The sequence below is a fragment of the Natator depressus genome, chromosome 3, assembly GCF_965152275.1.
Source record: "Natator depressus isolate rNatDep1 chromosome 3, rNatDep2.hap1, whole genome shotgun sequence".
In the NCBI taxonomy this organism is placed as follows: Eukaryota; Metazoa; Chordata; order Testudines; family Cheloniidae; genus Natator; species Natator depressus.
Genome location: NC_134236.1, coordinates 197,498,228 through 197,519,488, shown reverse-complemented (window position 1 = coordinate 197,519,488; position 21,261 = coordinate 197,498,228). Strand labels below are relative to the sequence as shown.

Sequence of the window (21,261 nt, the reverse complement as noted above, 5' to 3'; positions counted from 1 at the left end):
TGCTCCAACTCCTCAGACAGAGACAAACACCTACAAGATCTCTAACAAGCATTCTTACAACTACAATACCCACCTGCGGAAGTGAAGAAACAGATTGATAGAGCCAGAAGAGTTCCCAGAAGTCACCTACTACAGGACAGGCCTAACAAAGAAAATAACAGAACGCCACTAGCCGTCACCTTCAGCCCCCAACTAAAACCCCTCCAACGCATTATCAAGGATCTACAACCTATCCTGAAGGATGACCCAACACTCTCACAAATCTTGGGAGACAGGCCAGTCCTTGCCTACAGACAGCCCCCCAACCTGAAGCGAATACTCACCAGCAACCACACACCACACAACAGAACCACTAACCCAGGAACCTATCCTTGCAACAAAGCCCGTTGCCAACTGTGCCCACATATCTATTCAGGGGACACCATCACAGGGCCTAATAACATCAGCCACATTATCAGAGGCTTGTTCACCTGCACATCCACCAATGTGATATATGCCATCATGTGCCAGCAATGCCCCTCTGCCAGGTACATTGGTCAAACTGGACAGTCTCTACGTAAAAGAATAAATGGACACACATCAGATGTCAAGAATTATAACATTCATAAACCAGTCGGAGAACACTTCAATCTCTCTGGTCACGCGATTACAGACATGAAAGTTGCGATATGACAACAGAAAAACTTCAAATCCAGACTCCAGCAAGAGACTGCTGAATTGGAAATCATTTGCAAATTGGATACAATTAACTTAGGCTTGAATAGAGACTGGGAGTGGCTAAGTTATTATGCAAGGTAACCTATTTCCCCTTGTTTTTTCCTCCCCCCCTTCTCAGACGTTCTTGTTAAACCCTGGATTTGTGCTGGAAATGGCCCACCTTGATTATCATACACATTGTAAGGAGAGTGATCACTTTAGATAAGCTATTACCAACAGGAGAGTGGGTTTTTTGGGAGGGGTGCGTGGGGGGGGGAGAAAACCTGGATTTGTGCTGGAAATGGCCCACCTTGATCATCATACACATTGTAAGGAGAGTGATCACTTTACATAAGCTATTACCAGCAGGAGAGAGAAAACCTTTTGTAGTGATAATCACCCATTTTTTCATGGTTTGTGTGTATAAAAGCGTCGTCGGTATTTTCCACAGTATGCATCCGATGAAGTGAGCTGTAGCTCACGAAAGCTTATGCTCAAATAAATTGGTTAGTCCCTAAGGTGCCACAAGTACTCCTTTTCTTTTAACTTTGTTCAATTACCCTAAATTCTAACATCCTTACAATTTCCTTAGTGCTGAAGAATTTCAGGTGTTTGAAAATCTTTGTTAGGACAACTTTCCACAAGTGACTAGTACTGCTAGGAGGCCTCAATTTGACTGCCCAATTTGATATCTTTAAAAATAACTGCTTTTTTTCCATGGGGCAGGTGCTCAGTTTCTGAAAATCAGGCCCCTTAAGGCATGTTGAGCTCTGCATGCAAAATTACTAGTCATTTTAGAACTTCTGGGGGTTATTGATGTTTGAGCATTTTTTCCTAATTGTAACTCATGCAGTAAATCAGTGTCTGTAGGCCATTAATCACTTGATGTTTCTCTGAATGCCATCCAATTTGTTTTTCTTTGTAGATGTGCTCTCACCACTATATTGTAAAGAGATTCTTGTTCCCCTGGTCAACTAAGTAAGTGAAACTTGTGCACACAATCAAAAATCCTGTTGATTGTATTGTCTGCACTGCTTGGTTCAGTGCAAGTTCATGGTCTAATTAAAAAAACCTTCCACTTCTATGTTAGTTCATTTTTGATATTGCTGTTCTTGCCAATATATTAGAGTGTTTGCTAATATTGGGAATATCTTCTTTTTACGTTTGTGTATATGTGTTATTTTAAAAAATGTAAAAGTTTTAAAATTGGTCTCACTCATTTAACAAACATTTTATCTTCTATTTTTCCAAGATACAAGTCCTTTGGAGCCAGATTGGGGATCCTTTATTCATCCTCAGGGGCACTTAATCACTGGCATGGTTTAGCTGAAATCAGTGTGACTAATTGGATGAGTATGAGCGCAATAATCTGGCCTTTTATTATTTCCTGCACATATTAACTACTACTCCTAAGAGGGGCAGAAGTTACAAAGAGGAACTGACAGAAGTTAGATCACAAATCAGGAGCTACTAGTAGCATTAAATAGGAGATAAATATCGTGCTTGTTTGTTGAGGCCTCAAGAGAAAAGGAACTGGTGGCTTGACAAAACAAGTGATGTATGTTCAGCACAGATACAAAATGATCACACATACAGAAGTCTTCTCCTCTAGAAAAATGATTTTCTTCGGTGTCATGCTAGAGGTCTGATCTTCCACCATTGGTGTCCAGGAATATGTTGCCACTAACAATGAATGCAGGACCAGGCTCTCTGTTAGCTAGTAGAAACTCTAGTGAATGTCATGCCTACTTAATTAGAGCCATAATCTGGTTACAAACTGCAGAGAAACTATTTCAGTGACTGAACAATGGATTAATGGCATATTTGGTCTGTTGAAATGGAACATGTGAACCCATTCAGAGTAATTAAAACCTGTTGGCTGTCTAGCTTCCAACTGGCAGCTTTCTGTTAATTCTTTCTGCTTTCCTTTTGCATGTTGGCACACTGAGCTGATCTTTTACTATAATTCTTTAAAATAAGCAGGTAGACAATATTTAAGTAACTTATGAAATAAGGGATTTTTTCTGCACAGCATACGCCTGAGAATTGGGATAGCTGGTTATCTGCTGTGTATGTGTCCATCAGCGGGCAAATGAAAGATTTTGCTGTACTGACAGGCTTTAGTTTCTGTAAGCAAATTATCCATTTTAAATTAAGAACCTAATTTTCTGTAATATTACTAACTTTCCCTAGAGCTACACGTATTTTCACTTTGTTCCATAAGTATTAGAAGGAAATGTTAGAAAAATGAGTAATAGAATTTTTATTTAGAATATAAAGGAAACTACCAAAAGATTTTCACGTTAACATTTTCCCAGTTCTACCTATTTCTTATCAGTAGTACAAGCAAAATAACTATGACTACCAGTGCAAACAGATCCCAGTGTGGTCGCAGCACAGTGTCCAGTTTTGACATTTTCCAACTTGAAGTAAACTGCTAGGACAGAAAGGAAGAGCTCAGCAACACAGAGAATACTTTTTTACATGCAAAATAGAAGCTATTTTTAAAAAGTGTAAAATGAAAGCATTATGCTCTTTTTAATGAGGTTTTAGACAATGCTAGGATTGGTAAACTTAAATCAGGGAAAGTTGTATAAAATGGTAAGCACAGAAGAATAAAGCCTATAATAAGAACGTAATGGCCATACTGGGTCAGACCAATGGTCCATCTAGCCCACTATCCTGTCTTCCAAGAGTGGCCAATAGCAGGTGCTTCACAGGGAATGAACAGAACAGGGCAATTTACGCACGATGCATCCCCTGTCATCTGCTCCCAGGTTCTGGCAGTTCGGGTATATCTACACTGCAATTAAAAAGCTGCCACTGGTCCGTGCCATCTGACTTGGGCTGCAGGGCTGTTTAATTGCAGTGTAAATGCCCAGGCTTGGGCTGGAGCTCAGGGTCTAGAACCCTGCGAGGTGGAAGGATCCCAGAGCTCGGGCTGCAGCCTGAGCCAGAACATCTACACCACAGTTAAACAGTCCCTTAGCCCAAGCCCTGTGAGCCTGAGTCGACTGGCACAGGCCAGTTGGCGGTATCTAACTGCAGTGTAGACATACCCGTAGAGGCTTAGGACACCTAGAGTATGGGGTTGCATCCCAGATCATCTTGGCTAATAGCCATTAATGGACCTATCCTCCATGAAGTTATCTAATTCTTTTTTGAACCCACAATTCTATAAAACAGACATTCTGAGTTTACCTGTTTTTTTGCTTTGTGTATAGGGCATCTGTAATGGGGTGCACAAGTCCTGCATGTCTCCAAGGCAGCACCCAGCTTGCTTACTGTGTGGAAATCCCCAACAGATTGGGAGGCAGTATAGGAACAGCTTCAAACTACCAGTATTGCATGAAGGAACCAATGCTATTCCTAGGGAAACTGGGATTATAGGTTATATTCCCAAACCTCAGATTCTGATAGGATTTGGTGGAGTTGTTTCAGAATAGGTGAGCAGAAGTACTTCCTTTCACTGTGTGAAGTGGAGGGACAAGCAGCTGGGTTTTCTAGTTAATAGCTAATCAAGGTATGGAGGGACGTGAAGGAATCCATTGTGGAAAGGTTTATTACAGTTTAAATCTGTGTCCTGGCAAAAGATGACTGGACTAGTCCCCTGGATCTCATCAGCACTATGCTACTCCTGGGTTTTTGGGAGGAGATTGCTTAAGAATAAGCAAGGACTCCTCTCCCTTCAGATGAGCATAATGTGCTCCCAAGTCCTGATGAGCTGATGCTTTTCACCATAAGGGCACTGCATTGCCACTAAACTTGGCAGACTTGAAGTCAAACTACAGATTTGAGGGGCTTCAAGTCACATGCACTTTAATTTACAACTAAAATTGTGGGTTTTGTTTTTGTAGGGTGTTCTGCATTTGTACAAATGGAAATTTCGGTGTGAGGATGGAGAGAGAATAGATCGTGCAATTTGCATGACAAGTCTTATGGTGGGCCTATTTTTACTGAAACAGGACTTATTATGTAATATACCCAGGATCTGGAAGAGGTGCAATAAGCAAATCTAAAAGTATACAATAGAATGTAAAAAAGCAATTTCACAAGAAAAATATCGGAATTGGCCCTGATAAAAGCATGTCAGTATGTCCAAATCATACTTACCTTGAAAAGTTGCATCTCACTGAATAGAAGCTTAACTTCTAGCTTCATACGTGCCAAGAACACTGGAATGGAAGCATCTGGGCTTGTTTGTGCTGCGAGGTCATACCACCTTTTAGCCAAATGTATATCCTTTAAAAAAAAAAAAAGAGGGTGTGTGTCTCTTTTACTTAGAACATGTGGAATTTGCTTAAATGAATGTTGTGATGCTTTAGCTAATCTTCAAAGCATTTCTACTGTTTGTCTTTTAGGTTTCTGCTTTTCACGTATTTTTGTAGCTTAGTGTATCATAAAGGATATACTAAGCTGTAATAATACTTGAAACGCATAAACCTTAGATTCATGTATAAATGTTGGCATGAGATAAAAATGAATTTTGTTTACATTTAATTTGTGTGCCTACTTTCTACAAACTCATTTTCAACCCCCACAACCTCTCAGTTCATTTGTCTTGTGTGTATAAATGGTCTTCTGAATTCAGTAGGAAGTCAAGTTGAAGTCAGCATTTGATCCTGGATACTTAAAATAGGCAGACATTTTAAATTATCTAATTAAGCAGTAATTCTTTAAATCTAAAACTAGAAATACAGCCACTCAATTATCTAGTTTTCTGACAAAATTTAATAACTAGATGTATACAAAAATTAGTCCATAAATTTAATGGACAATTTCTTAGTCTAATACCCTCAATTTTAGCTAGCATATTCATGTCGTGATAGAACCAATTAGTAACTTTGCCCCATCAGCTACTTTCTCAGCAAGGCACATTTTGGTAAAATATTTATGTAGTTAGTAAAGTACTAGAATCTTTCGAAAGGCATTGATCTAGCTAGGCTTGTCAAGTGTGGTTGCTCGTGCTGCTCATCATCTCTTCTTGGTTAGTTTCTCCTGTTTAGCTTATTTTTAATGCATAGTTGTCTGCAAATTTCTACTTAATAATTATTAGTAATGAGTAGAAATTCAATTTGGATGCTTATCTCAAACTTACTCTGATCTCAGACATCAGGCTGTAAATATTGCTAGTACAGGGTTTCTTCTACAATTCCAGCACTCCTTTTTCCCCATAAGATCAAAAATACTATCCATTCTTAACTGAACGTGCAGTATTTCAGTTAAAGATAGTTGAATTAATCTTGCCTAACTTAAATACCACTCCAAGGTTTCAAAATTTGAACACTAGTATGTTTGGATTCCACTTAGGAGAGGCTGGAAAAGGAAACGGGTTTTATCTCTAATATAATGGTTCTCAAAGTGTGATCCATGGAGCTATTATATCACAATGGCATCTGCAAGTTGTCAGACAATTGCTGCTTCATGTTTGCTGAAGCCTAGTCAAAGACTCTTCAGAATGTCCAGACCAATGAAAGGTTTCAGAGTAGCAGCCGTGTTAGTCTGTATCTGCAAAAAGAAAAGGAGGACTTGAAAGACCTTAGAGACTAACAAATTTATTTGAGCATAAGCTTTCGTGTGCTGAGCTGTAGCTCACGAAAGCTTATGCTCAAATACATTTGTTAGTCTCCAAGGTGCCACAAGTCCTCCTTTTCTTTTTGCAGACCAATGAAGAAACCCAAAGAACAAGCTACTTTTTCCACCCTCAAGAGCTGCTTCATGTCTTTGTCAGGATTTTCTTTGGTGAAAATTCAGTTAACCATGGTTGTTTTCTAAGCTGAAAGTGATCTGCAGAGATTCAAGTAGTGGGTGTTACAGGTAATAAGAGAAGAACTTGTATCAAACAAAGTCCTCCTGCCAGGTAGAGCATAGACAGTACAGATACAGCATGGGCAGACAGAACCAAGAAGCGCCACACAGTTTATTAAAGTGAATTTTTGGTCCATCTTTTGGTCTGTCTTTTACATTACTTTTTAATCTAACCAAGAACTTTAGTTTTCACAAGCAAGGTGTGGAATTGAGGTTGGGAAGGGAGGTGACCACAAGAGGCTCCTTTTCCATATCCTGCAATGTTTCTTGCGTAAATTTGAGAACCCCTGTTGGATGTATGCAATAAATGTAGCAGAGTCATAAAGGAGCTATATTAGGAAGGTCAGCGCTGATCACTCCTTAAGATTAATCTTGTTATCTTTCCATCCTATTTATTTTACATTTTAAAAACCTATCTTCATTTTCCCCACTTCCCTTCATTAAGAGTGATATAACTTGGGGGGAGGAACCTCTCTAACAAAACAAACCTGAAATATATTTGAGATGGGGGAGATGCAGAAGAGGCCTAATGAACCTTTATCTTACCATAGTACAGGGCAAGAGGATTTCTGGAGAGCATGGTGGGCCAAACAGGCACTGCTACTGATAATCTCCAATCGGAAGCACTTGGGGCACGCACACACCTGAAGCAGAGCACACTATCCAAAGAAGAATGAGGCTCAGGATGAAAAGGAGAGCTACATAAAAGAAAGATGGAATAAAGATAGATGTACCATGGTTAGTTGGGGTGCAGAGTGGATTGGGGAGAGATTTCCCCCATGGTTGGGGGGAAAAGAAGCAGAAGTGATACCCCTTAATTTCTTAAACCATTTTTTCAAAGAAACAGAAAAAACAGATAGCTGAAGAGAGAGGGAACTAAACCAAGAAGGAAAGTTGAACAGCAGATTTCAGTGAAAGTGATCATGAAATGGTAGCGTTCATGATTCTAAGGAATGGTAGGAGGGAGAACAGCAAAATAAATACAATGGATTTCAAGAAGGCAGATTTTATCAAACTCAGGGAGTTGGGAGGTAAGATCCCAGGGGAAGCAAGTCGAAGAGGAAAAACAATTGGCAGTTTTTCAAAAAGACATTATTAAGGGAACAAGAGCAATCTATCCCACTGAGTAGGAAAGATAGGAAGTATGGCAACAGACCACACTGGCTTAACCAGGAGATCTTCAATGATTTAAAAATCAAAGAAAAGTCCTATAAAAAGTGGAAACTAGGTCAAATTACAAAGGATGAATATAAACAAATAACACAAGTATGTAGGGACAAAATTAGTAAGGCCAAGGCACAAAATGAGATCAAACTAGCTAGAGGCATACAGGGTAACAAGAAAACCTTCTACAAATACATTACAAGCAAGAGGAAGACCAAGGACAGAGTAGGCCTGTTACTCAATGAGGGGGGAAAATAGTAACATTAAATGTGGAAATGGCAGAGGTGCTTAATGACTTCTTTGTTCCAGTTTTCACCAAGAAGGTTGGTGGTGATTGGACGTCGAGCATAATAAATGCCAGTAAAAGTGAGATAGGATCAGAGGCTAAAATAGGAAAATGAACAAGTTAAAAATTACTTAGACAAATTAGATGTCTTCGAGTCACCAGGGCCTGATGAATTGCATCCTAGAATACTCAAGGAGCTGACTGAGGAGATCTCTGAGCCATTAGCGATTATCTTTGAAAAGTCATGGAAGATGGGAGAGATTCCAGAAGACTGGAAAAGGGCAAATATAGTGCCAATCTATAAGAAGGGAAATAAGGACAACCTGAGGAATTACAGACTAGTCATCTTAACTTCTGTACCTGGAAAGATAATGGAGCAAATAGTTAAGCAATCAATTTGCAAACATCTAGAAGATAATAAGGTGATAAGTAACAGTCAGCATGGATTTGTCAAGAAGAAATCATGTCAAACCAACCTGATACCCTTTCAAAGAAAGCTAACAAGCCTTGTGGATGGGGGGAAGCGGTAAGCATGGTATATGTTGACTTTAGTAAAGCTTTTGATACTGTCTCACATGACCTTCTCATAAACAAACTAGGGAAATGCAACCTAGATGGAACTACTATAAGGTGTTGAAAAACTGGTTGGAAAACCATTCCCAGAGAGTAGTTGTCAGTGGTTCAATATCATGCTAGAAGGGCATAACGAGTGGGGTCCTGCAAGGATCAGTTTTGGGTCCAGTTCTGTTCAATATCTTCATCAATGATTTAGATAATGTCATAGAGAGTACACTTATAAAGTTTGCAGACAATACCAAGCTGGGAGGAGTTGCAAGTGCTTTGGAGGATAAGATTTAAATTCAAAATTATCTGGACAAACTGGAGAAATGGTCTGAAGTAAATTGGATGAAATTCAATAAGGATAAATGCAAAGTACGCCACTTAGGAAGGACCAATCAGTTGCACACATACAAAAGGGAAATGACTGCCTAGGAAGGAGTACTGCAGAAAGGGATCTGGGGGGTCACAGTGGACCACAAGCTAAATATGAGTCAAATATGAGTGTAACACTGTTGTAAAGAAAGCAAACATCATTGTGGTATGTAGTATCAGGAGTGTTATAAGCAAGACTTGAGAAGTAACTCTTCCACTCTACTCTGTGCTGATTAGGCCTCAACTGGAGTATTGTGTCCAGTTCTGGGTGCCACATTTCAGGAAAGATGTGGACAAATTGGAGAAAGTCCAGAGAAGAGCAACAAAAATGATTAAAGGTCTAGAAAACATGACCTATGAGGTAAGATTGAAAAAACTGGGTTTGTTTAGTCTGGAAAAGAGAAGACTGAGAGGGGACATGATAACAGTCTTCAAGTACATAAAAGGCTGTTAGGAGAAGGAGAGAGAAAAATTGTTCTTCTTAACCTCTGAGGATAGGACAAGAAGCAATGGGCTTAAATTGCAGCAAGGGAGATTTAGGTTAGACATTAGGGAAAACTTCCTAAATGTCAGAGTGGTTAAGCACTGGAATAAATTACCTAGGGAGGTTGTGGAATCTCCATCATTGGAGATTTTTAAGAGCAGGTTAGACAAACACCTGTCAGGGATGGTCTAGATAATACTTAGTCCTGCCATGAGTGCAGGGGACTGGACTAGATGACCTCTCAAGTTCCCTTCCCAGTCCTATGATTTCTTGTATCAACCTTTAAGCCCTGATCAAAGTTTAATTTAGTAATGGTCTGTTTTTATAAATTTTATTTCTTAAAATTCAAACTGTTATTGAAAAGCAATCCATAAAAGTAAAGAAGTATAAGGGCTTAAAGATGACACTCTCCCCTTATGGGCTACAATAATTCAGCTTGTTCTGTCTGTATAAGAATGACCAGCTTTGCTCTTATTTTTACCAAATTAGTTTATTTTCTGCTTATAGAATATCTGCAAGACAACTTTAATCTCCTCAAATTGGCTGATTTTGGGACAAATACGCTGATCTCAAGACTTAGGCATTCATTCACTTTCCACAAGCATCCATGCTGGTCAAACTCAATTATTCAAATATTTGCAGTAAATATTTAATGCAAAGGGGCATGAGCATGGCCGCAGCAGATTTACTGAAAAATGTAATCAAATATTCATGATGCTTTTCACTATTTGCCCTCTCCTAACAATACTTTAGAAAGTACTCTGAATTCCTTAGCTGAAAGGCATTATTATAAATGCGAACAATGACTCTGCTTAACAAGAGATTTAAATAATTATTATTAATATTTATTAATGTTAATATTGCTAATATTAACAATTAAATATTAATAAAGTTAGTCAAATAGAATAAGGGCCAAATCATCAGAACTATTTGCATATGACAGGATAGCTAATAGACTTACCTTTAAATTTGCCCATGCACTCATATTCATTAGATATGTAGCTCATCTTTTGTATATGCAATTTCTGTAATTGTTCATGCCATTGTGGCAATTTTGTGTATTAATTAGTTACATAATTGCATGCATACACCTCGAAAAATCTGGCTCTGAAGCCTTGCCCAAGGTCACAAAAATATGTGGCTAAGTCAGGGACACATTGCCTAACTCTTGGGCCTCACTTTGATTACATTCTTCCTCCTAGGGCTTCATACTTCCCTCCCATAGGGGAATCCCCAGGAGGGAAAAACTGCTAAAAACAACCCCCAAAACTTCTAGTGGTAACTATACATGCTGCTCTTGGGAGTGGGATTTGTATCCTCAACAAGGGGACAGAAGGTGCGGACAATACAGTGGAGTCTGAGAATCCATAGAGATATCAGGCTATATTCCAGTGGATCCCAGACATCCTCAGGGCTTAGAGGTCCAGTTTGTCAAGGCAACTTATGCCTGTTGACTGCATGGCTTCTGCAAACTAAGGGCAGAAGGCGTATAGAAACATTTAAAGTGAATTTGATTGAGCTTTGCTCATAAGCCATACCATATTGAAACAGCTTACTGCTACTCATAGATGGAGGAGGCGCAAAGCTTGCGAAGTTACTTGGAAGGAAAAGAAAAGCAGGAACAGTACGAAATGCTTCTGAGTGTGACTCTTTGCTGAAAAGTGACTGATGATGGCATAATGTGGTTGCATGTTTGTCTTAGTTATGTGCCCAGTTTACAAGTAAAGAGATGCTTCTTCTAACTGACAGTCCTTCAAACTTGCCTGAGATATGACTCAAGCTACCATCTTTGCTTCTTGTCACTATTACCAGTAATAAAAGTTCTGTAGTCCAAATAGTGAAGGCCCACTGTCTTCAGTGGGTCTAAACGACTGAAACGGCTTGGAACTTTGTAAATAATTCCTGTATAAGAGTGAATAGAATCCTGCTCATTTTACCATAGCTGTATTAGCTACACAGGCAACAGAGCTGATGATTAAAAGGGTGACCTTCTTACTATAATTTTTAAGACTAGAAGTGGTCTGCTTCCATTATAGAGGCACCACCTCTGGGTAGGCGGATGCACGAGAGTCGGGGGAAAGGATGGATGGTGGCTCTCTGAAAGAAACCCCTGCCTGCCTTCTCCATATGTTCTTCTATCCCTTTGTGCAGCTGCTGGAGCTTACACATAAGCAGGAAGCCATACTAGCTTCTCTCTTTTCCCCTGGCATCACTCAGAGTTACAGTGGAGTATAGCATAACCACCTCTCTTCTGGTTCCACTAATCCAACCTCAGATCACTGGAGCCTTGCTTACTTCCCCATTACTTCCCCCTAAGAAGTGGAAGAAGGAGAATCACCAGAAGAAGGGGCAATCAGCAGAGAAACCAATCAGAGAACCAGGCCCACGGCATTTGGAGACACGTCAGGTGAAGAACTAGTCTCATTGGTATCATGTGGTCATAGATCTTACAGGTTGATCATGCACTGTTTAAAACTGAATTTCCATCTTTAGTGCACTAACTTTATTTTCATTTCTGATACTTGTTTTTATGTGGCAAGGTAAAAGAGAACTCTTGGCCTTCACCATACCATCTATTATTTCATGTGTATCTCTTAGTCATAGCCTACTCTGTTTACCTAATTTTCCCTCACATGGGAGATTGTGTCTCACCCAGAATGTTACATTAGGATATTATAGCTATAATAGCTTTTCATTTCAACTATATCTATTAAGGTTAATTTTACACACAGATTGCACCACATGCAGTTCACATTACCTCTGGAATACCTAAACCATGTTCATACATATATGCCAGATTAAACATGGCTTGAGCGATGTGGTGATCAACTGCAAGGCTGTAATGAATTGCTGCTGTGACATAATCCCTCTTGGTTCCATAACCGTAGAAGTGGTAATCTCCAGTTTTAACTCTAGCAAATGCATTGCCTGGTGGAATATTAAAAAGAAAAGTCACAACAAAAATCTAGATTAAACTGTGCTTCTTGCAAACTTTCCTCCTCTAATAAAATTGTATTTTTCTCTTAAATATAATTAAACATTAATAAAATGTAAATCTGAAGCACTATGGTTTCAGTCATCATAAAATTATTATAATTTATACAGTAGTCTAAGTGGGAAGGATTTGGGAAAAAACCAAGGTGTTGAGAGTACAGAAGTAGGAAGGAAGTCCCACATGTAAAGAATGGCATGGAAGAAGGTGTGAAGATAATGCAGGAGAAGAATAAGAAAGGGACTGACAGGAGGGCCTCTTGGAATGCAGAGAGCACAAAGGAAAGTAGGAGGAAATTAACATTGAAATGTGTGTGGGGCAGAGTTGGTATACAGCCTTGAAGGTGAAAGCTTGAATTTGATGTGAAAGACAAGAGAGGGATTAGAGAAAAAAAGGAAGCAACATGGTGGCAAGTAAGGACTGTGACAGCCATATTTTGGATAAATTAAGGGGGCAAGACAACAAGTTACGAGCAGCGTGATGTCAAAGGCAGGGGATGGAGAGGAAAGGGTAGATTTGTATGTGAAGGGAAAACAGACACTATAGCAATAGCCTGGGAGCGGAGGGGAAAAAACAATAAATCTGATCCCTGTTTGAGCACCTTGGTGACAGGGAAAAGAGTGGAAATTTTGGCAGGAATGGAGAAGAGAAAGAGGAAATGTTTTAGTGCAAAACACTAGGGGAATTTAATTTTTCATTGTTTAGAGATAAAGCCGGATGAGATTACAGATATACAGCTGAAGATGTGAGACAGACGAGGGGAGGTATTGTCAGGAAGGGGGAGAGATCTGGGAATCACTGGAGTACAGATGACATTTGAAACCATGAGAACAGATGACATCACTTGGGAGTAAGGTATGAAGGAGACAGAAGTACATTCCTCAAAGGATGTTAACAGAACAGGAAAAGGAAGCATGAGCTACTGGCAGAAACAATGAGGTGCAGTTGGGGAGGAAAGAAGAGAAGTCAGGAGTTCCAAGGCTCCAAGGGAGAGAGGGAGGAGAAGAAGGAAGGAATGACTAAAAAGGTGAAAAATCCAGGAAAAGGAGACTAAAGAGGCCCTTAAACTTGACTAGGGGAGATCACTGGTGATCTTGGTAAGACCAATTTCATTGACGTGAAGGAGACAAAAATATTGGTGCTGTAGATCCAGGAGGGATCTGGACATGTAGCAGCAGGAATAGCTTGCATATCCCAGGTGCTTGCAAATAGTGTATTTGGAGGCAAGAAGGGGGGAGATTCGGATTCAAAGCAGTAAAGGGGGAAGAAAGAATGCATGGGATGGAAATAAGGTTATCAGGAATAGATCCAGTAGGGAAGGAGTATGAGAAGCTGCGCATGAGGGAGAGGCCAGGATTGAGAGTGGTGGCACCAGAAACAATAAGAGGGAGAGAGGACTAGTAGAAACTTGCATGAAGTCAGGCAAAGTGGCAGATGAATAAGTGGAAGATTACTGAAGTGAAAACACTTGAAATGGCGGGTTCTTTCATGGATTCACACATGGCATCATTTTTCATTGGTGTCTGGTAAGGCCCGGGACTGTTTTTGATGTGGACCTCACCACAGTTATCCATACCTTTTGTGATCTCTAGACTGGATTACTAAAATGTGGTGTACAGAGGGCTTCTCCTGAAAGATATTATACAAATTTCTTGAAGGCTTCATTAGGTTCTTGTTGGTTTCAGGACATATTCAAAATGTTGACATTCATTACAAAGCTTTTTATGGCTTGGGTCTTGGCTACCTAGAAAACTGCTGTCTTCCCATGTGCCACTGCCACACATTGTCAGTTGAGGGATCTTTTTCCCCCAACACTCTATTGCACTGAATGTCTGTGACTAGTGGCAAGCATCTTTTCATTTGAGGGTCATTGGCGGTGTAATTAGTTTCTCCTGTTATCCTGTGTGACAGAGCATTAGGGTCTAGGATCTTACACTGAAATGCAGAGGTATTTCTGCTGATTGACCAGAGCAGGTGAGTCCAATCAGCTGAAAGCTACACGTATAAGAAGGAACTGAGTCTCTCTCCAGAAAACAGGAAAATAGTGAACTTCCTATGTAGGGAGGAATTTTGGGAACAAATCAGACAGAAGTTTGTTTTATTGAGTTAAAAATGAAGGAAAACTTCAAGAAGGGTGTGAGTTTTGGAAACACTAACCTAAAGACTGTTTTCAGAGTAGCAGCCGTGTTAGTCTGTATCCGCAAAAAGAAAAGGAGTACTTGTAGCACCTTAGAGACTAACACATTTATTTGAGCATAAGCTTTCGTGAGCTACAGCTCACTTCATCAGATGCATTCAGTGGAAAATACAGCGGGGAGATTTATATCCATAGAGAACATGAAACAATGTGTGTTACCATACACACTGTAACGAGAGTGATCACTTAAGGTGAGCTATTAAGTATATAAATCTCCCCGCTGTATTTTCCACTGAATGCATCTGATAAAGTGAGCTGTGGCTCACGAAAGCTTATGCTCAAATAAATTTGTTAGTCTCTAAGGCGCCACAAGTACTCCTTTTCTTTTAACCTGAAGACTGTATGTGGATGCTATGTTGGGGACTCTAGTTGTGGTAGGCAGAAGACTAGTGATATAGTTACATAGATTTTTAAAGCCAAAAGGGACCATTATGATCATCTAGTCTCAACCCTGGCCTAAAACAGATACTTACACCCACTAGTTTCTGCATCAAGCCCATAAATTCTGACTGAGCTGCAGAATTTCATAAAAAGACATCCAGTTTTGATTTAAAGATTTCAAATGACAGAATCCACCACAACCTTAGATGAGTTGTTCCAGTGTTCACTGTTAAAAATCTGCCTCTTATCGCTAGCCTGAAATCACCTGGTCTCAGTTTGCAACCACTGGATCTTGTTATGCCTTTGTCTGCTAAATTAAAGAGCCCTCTATTTTCAGGCTTGGTCTACCCCAGCATAATTATGTTGGTCATGGATGTGAAAAACACACACCCCTGACATAGCTATGCCAATAAAACACCCAGTGTAGATGCAGAAGAATGCTTCTGTTGGTATAGCTAACGTCATTCAGGGAGGTGGTGTTTCTACACTGACAGAAAAACTCTGTCAGTGTATGCGATGTCTACACTAGGGGGCTATGCTGGTGGAGCTATGACAGCATAGGCTGTAGTGTAGATGTAGCCTCAGAAATCTTCTCCCCAAGTAGATACTTACAAACTATAAAGGAGGTTTTCTAGACCAAAATTATTCTTGAAGCTGTATTGCAGTAAAGCATACAAATAGTGCACATTTAACAAGTAAGCATATTTTACACACCTTTATGCTTCTAAATTTCCTATAATTTTTCTTAGTGAGTAGGTGTAAGTTTTTCTTGGTGTTCATTTAGCTAAAGAAACCATTTTTCATAGGCAGTTTTAAAGTCTGAAGTTGAAGTTTTGTGATAAAGTACTCATGAATGAGGATTGAATTAGTGGAGGATAAATGAATAGTTGAGTGTTTTAACCTAGAAATGTGAGAATTTCTTGAATGTTAGATTGTGTTTAACATGCCTAAGGCTGTAGTACAGATACCCTTTTAATTGTGAGTTAAATATGTGAGAATAAATCCCTTAATGATGTTAGCTTGATTATCTGATGTTTGTAATGCCATGTTCTTGGGCCACTGAGTGTTCATTTCTCTTCTGGCTGTACAATCTGAGGAACAGAGTTGAAGAAAATCATACTTAAAAAAGAGTGGACAGCTAACTACAAGTTATTTTTAACATGGTGTTCCATACCTTGAGCTGCAGCTCTGTTCCACAGGAGAAGTGCTAATGGATACATCTGATCATTACTGAGAATTTTAACCTGTTCTGTAAAAGAAAAATTTAATTTGCATAGTTTACAACAGCACTTGGACATAAATATATAATGTATAGAGAAAATAATTTAACTTCTCTTACCAGATTCCAAAATGAAAGCTGAATTACTTTGAGCTACTTCATACCCCATTTCTGCTAATAATGCATATTGAATAAGAGATGAATCTATATTACCATCCTGGTAAGCGAAGTATGCAGTCAGGAATTTCTCAGACCAACTTCCTAGTTCACAAACACTTCGGTAAAGCTGAACAGAGGAACAGTGATAAAACAAACCCATGAGGTTTTACACTTCACCACAGGCAATAAATCTTAGGAGCTTATAGCTCCTGCTGGGGGACACCAAGGTTAAAGTTACAACATTTGTGTGCATTGTTTACCAAAAAGTTATGCCAAATTGCATCCTTAACTAATACAAAGAGTACTTAATCGTTAAATGTCAGATGAATCCATATCTAATCTGACTCTAAAGTTGTTTCCTTAGTTGCATATAAAGAAAAATACACTGATAAAAACCAAAATGTTTTCTGTTATACAACAGATATTTATTTTAAGATGCTCTGCTGAATATTAAGCCACAAATAAGATGGTAACTAGAGATGAGAGAAATTTGTCAGATGAATAGTTTATTCCCCCCAAAATGCAATTGTGTTGACAAAACTATTTGTGAATTTTACATATATTTGCCAAATACTATTGGACAAAATAAAATTTGTTGCGCTACATTCTCTAGGGGACTTAGGCACCATTCGCAAAAAAACGCACAGGTGGTGCTCCCACTTGCCCCACATATCCAATAACTAGGACACTTGCCTGAGATGTGAGAGATCAAGGTTTAAATCTCTACTCTGGAGCAGGGACTTGAACCCAGGTCTCCCCCTTGCAGCTGACTACCCTAAACACAAGGCTGCAGGCTGGGACTCTAGCAATCTCTCCTGTTGAAGCAGTTCCACTTTGTATAAATAATTATGGGAGCAGGAATTTGAACCTGGATTTCTCACATCCCACTTTTTTTGGCCCAGTGGCTATTCAACTACATGGGACCCTCGCTAGAATGCAGGGTTCAAGATCCATGCGCAGTACCGCTTTAACGCGGGGACCGCGTTACCATGGATCCCAATTTAAATATTTAAATTTGGTATCCATCACCGCGATCACGCTATATGCGAATCCACGCTATAGCGATGCGCGCTCTAGTGAAGGTCTGCTGTATTTAATACAAAGTGGAACAGCTTCAACAGGAGAAATTGAGAGGAACTCAACCCAGAATACCCTATTTTCATCTTTGTCCACATCTTATGCCACAAGGCAGCCCTCCCAGTGCACTGGCCATTTGTGACTAGATCTGCTGGTGAAATTCAACTCTGACTGGTTATGATACAGTAATACTGCCACTATGTAACAATATTTTGGCATTTCCCCCCAATGATCTTAAAGTACATCACAATTAAGCTGTGTATCACAGGATAGTGTCGCTCAGTATTGGGGGATAGGAGAACTCCACCCTACTCTGCACTGTGGCTGATGGATAACTTTTTGCAAGATGTAAAGATTCCTGTGGAAGAGTATGTCTTAGAGAAACAATTCTTATGTAACTATAAAAAGTCACACAATGCATATGTATTTCAAAAGAAAGCCAGCAATGTAAAAAATCTAGATATAGTGCAAAAGTTGCCAGCTAACTGCCTGAGCTGAAAAGGGGCCAGTTAAACTGGATGTATTTATAGTACATGGAAAACTTGATAAAACTAGAACTGCCAATAAAATTCTAAAATAGGCATGAATAGTTGTGGGCAAAGAACAAAAACAGCCACAGCAAATCTTCCCTAAAATATTTTATCAACTGTCAGATATACAAGCACTCAGGATTTCTTGAGATGAATGGTTCTAAGTTAAATCAACCCATGACATTTTAGGCAGACTCAACCTACTTTAAAAAAAAAAGCATGAATGCCAAATTGATAAGAACTGCACTTACATTGTTAAATTAATTTGGTGAAGAGTTATGAAATAGATTTAAAGATTGAGTCCAGTGCTGAGTGCTGTAATACTTCGGTTTAATTTCAGTTGTTGGGTTTATTGTGCTGGGTGGTGTCAGTGGCCTGTGAGGTACAGGAGGTCAGACTGGATGATTTTGTGGTCCCTTCTGGCCTTAAACTCTATGGGAATGTCTACATAGCATTTTGGAGCAAGCCTCCCAGCCTCCCTCCCTAGGCTTCAGAGCCCAAGCTCCAGTCCAAGCCACAACTTCAAACGCTGTCTAGCCATCTATTTTTACAGCATTAGTGCGAGCCACACTAGCACAAGTCTGTCAACCCGGGCTGGAAGGCTTACTCCAAAATGCTGTGTATACACGTGTCAAGGTTCCTCCCCCACTCTGAACGCTAGGGTACAGATGTGGGGACCTGCATGAAAACCTCCTAAGCTTATCTTTACCAGCTTAGGTCAAAAAGTTCCCCAAGGTACAAAATATTCCACCCTTTGTCCTTGGATTGGCCGCTACCACCACCAAACAAATACTGGTTACTGGGGAAGAGCTGTTTGGAAACGTCTTTCCCCCCAAATACTTCCCAAAACCTTGTACCCCACTTCCTGGACAAGTTTTGGTAAAAAAACCTCACCAATTTGCCTAGGTGACTACAGACCCAGACCCTTGGATCTTAAGAACAATGAACAATCCTCCCAACACTTGCACCCCCCCATTTCCTGGGAAATGTTGGATAAAAAGCCTCACCAATTTGCATAGGTGACCACAGACCCAAACCCTTGGATCTGAGAACAATGAAAAAGCATTCAGTTTTCTTACAAGAAGACTTTTAATAGAAATAGGAGTAAATAGAAGTAAAGAAATCCCCTCTGTAAAATCAGGATAGTAGATACCTTACAGGGTAATTAAATTCAAAACATAGAGAATCCCTCTAGGCAAAAACTTAAGTTACAAAAAAGATACACAGACAGAAATAGTTATTCTATTCAGCACAATTCTTTTCTCAGCCATTTAAAGAAATCATAATCTAACATGTACCTAGCTAGATTACTTACTAAAAGTTCTAAGACTCCATTCCTGGTCTATCCCCGGCAAAGGCAGCATAAAGACAGACACACAGACCCTTTGTTTCTCTCCCTCCTCCCAGCTTTTGAAAGTATCTTGTCTCCTCATTGGTCATTTTGGTCAGGTGCCAACGAGGTTACCTTTAGCTTCTTAACCCTTTACAGGTGAGAGGATTTTTCCTCTGGCCAGGAGGGATTTTAAAGGGGTTTACGCTTCCCTTTATATTTATGACAACATGCTCTATGACTCTGTGGTGTAAAGGCCATCATACCTGCGTGCTCTACCTAGAGTAGAGTAGGTCACCCTCTACTCTAATTTACACTGGTCTTATCTGGAGCAACTCTACTGACATCAGTGGAGTTATTCTGGATTTAGACTAGTGCACCTGAAAACAGAATTTGGCCCAGATATGATCACTTTTTTCCTACTTCAGAAAATGCAGATTTCTGACTCTAAATCATAAAATATAGGCAACTTTCATAAAAATAGAAGTTAAAATAGTAATACAAATCCTGGCTATTCTATAACTAATCATAAATCTTTAAAAAATATAATATTTACCTCAACTGCATTTTGACATGATCTAAACACTCCAGTCCCTGCAGCATACATCTGAGCCAAATAATAAACAGCAATGGGTTGTCCATTTTGAGATGCCAAGTAAAAATATTTGAAGGCAAGTTTATAGTCTTTCCTTACTCCAGAGCCAGCTGCAAATCAAGTTGAGATTGGAGACTTCAGTTTTTGTAAAATTACAAACTACTGAATGCATCCGATGAAGTGAGCTGTAGCTCACGAAAGCTTATGCTCAAATAAATTGGTTAGTCTCTAAGGTGCCACAAGTATTCCTTTTCTTTTTGCAAATACAGACTAACACGGCTGCTACTCTGACACTACTGATTAATGCAAACTTTTAATTAAAAAATGTACAGTACTTACAGTGATACATGACTCCTAGCTGGAACTGTGCATCTGCCAAACCTTTCTCAGCTGCTATATGAAAGTATTTAAAAGCTTCAGTATAGTTCTGAAAGGTAATTACCCTCCATTACTGAAAGTTCTAGGTACCTGTCAGCATGGTAAGAATTCTGTGCTCATGAAAAAGACAAGTTTTGTCCCATTTTTGAGTGGCACAATTTAATGACAGAATGTTACGCTGTATCCCAAACAAATGAAAAACAAAATCAAACTAACATTTTTCCCCAATTGTGCAGCTTGTATAGTATTTGAGATCAGGGTCCTGATTCTGATCTCACACCAGTTATACTCCATAGCATTGAATGGAATAACACCTACCATCGTTTTTCATTTATTTAATTCGACTCTGGGCCTCATTCTGCTCAAAGTTACACTAGTATAAATCAGGAGGAGCTCCATTAAAGACACACAATGGTGTGTTCATGATAGTATTCAGAGTACAAGAAAAATTACTCATATTTGCCGTGCTATAAACATATTAGTTGTACCACTTGAATGAGCTATATTATAGTTATTTGAGCTATAATCTCCTATTAAAGAGTGTTTTAATCCATAGTTGATATTGATTAAACATTTTATTTTCTTGTATTTTTACTAGTTGCATTGCGAAAAACATATTTGAAGTGACTAAAATAATTCTTACCACTGGAACACCTTTTCCTTGAAAATAAAGAACGCCTAGCCCCCATAGTCCAACTGCATTACCCTAAAATAATGTATTAAGTTTGAATGTAATTTTTCATTAAGACACTGAAAAGCACTTGCAATAAAGAAAACACCTATCATATAAGTTACTAACCAATTAGCTATTCTTGATTTTCTTTTACTATGATATAGTGAACTTAGAACTATGAATTCCGATAATGATTATGAATCAATGCTAAATTAGTATTCTTATTCTGATGACTCTCATGACTGCTTGCAGAGAGATACCATACCATATGTTTAAAAAGTGGCTTTCATTTTTGTTATCCATATGTCATTTCATTGCCATTAATAAAAGTGGCTTCAGTGGATGGTAAAACTAGAGCA

General features: G+C 39.2%; 1 protein-coding gene across 12 annotated transcripts in view; it reads right to left on the bottom strand.

The window, feature by feature from the left end:
- SEL1L2 (SEL1L2 adaptor subunit of SYVN1 ubiquitin ligase) overlaps window positions 1-21,261 on the bottom strand; it is an 89,292-nt gene that overhangs the window by 8,877 nt on the left and 59,154 nt on the right. For 7 of the 12 annotated variants that reach the window (XM_074949620.1, XM_074949623.1, XM_074949626.1 and 4 more), the window contains 8 exons: window positions 20,873-20,935; window positions 20,191-20,278; window positions 19,813-19,961; window positions 16,281-16,446; window positions 16,116-16,190; window positions 12,130-12,299; window positions 4,810-4,938; window positions 3,017-3,130 (listed from right to left, as the gene is read on the bottom strand). In XM_074949620.1, the coding sequence (XP_074805721.1) occupies window positions 3,017-3,130; window positions 4,810-4,938; window positions 12,130-12,299; window positions 16,116-16,190; window positions 16,281-16,446; window positions 19,813-19,961; window positions 20,191-20,278; window positions 20,873-20,935 (954 nt within the window). Of the gene's footprint in view, window positions 1-3,016; window positions 3,134-4,809; window positions 4,939-12,129; window positions 12,300-16,115; window positions 16,191-16,280; window positions 16,447-19,812; window positions 19,962-20,190; window positions 20,279-20,872; window positions 20,936-21,261 lie in introns of those variants that run through there. The other 5 variants (XM_074949624.1, XM_074949625.1, XM_074949627.1 and 2 more) reach the window with 5 other exon arrangements.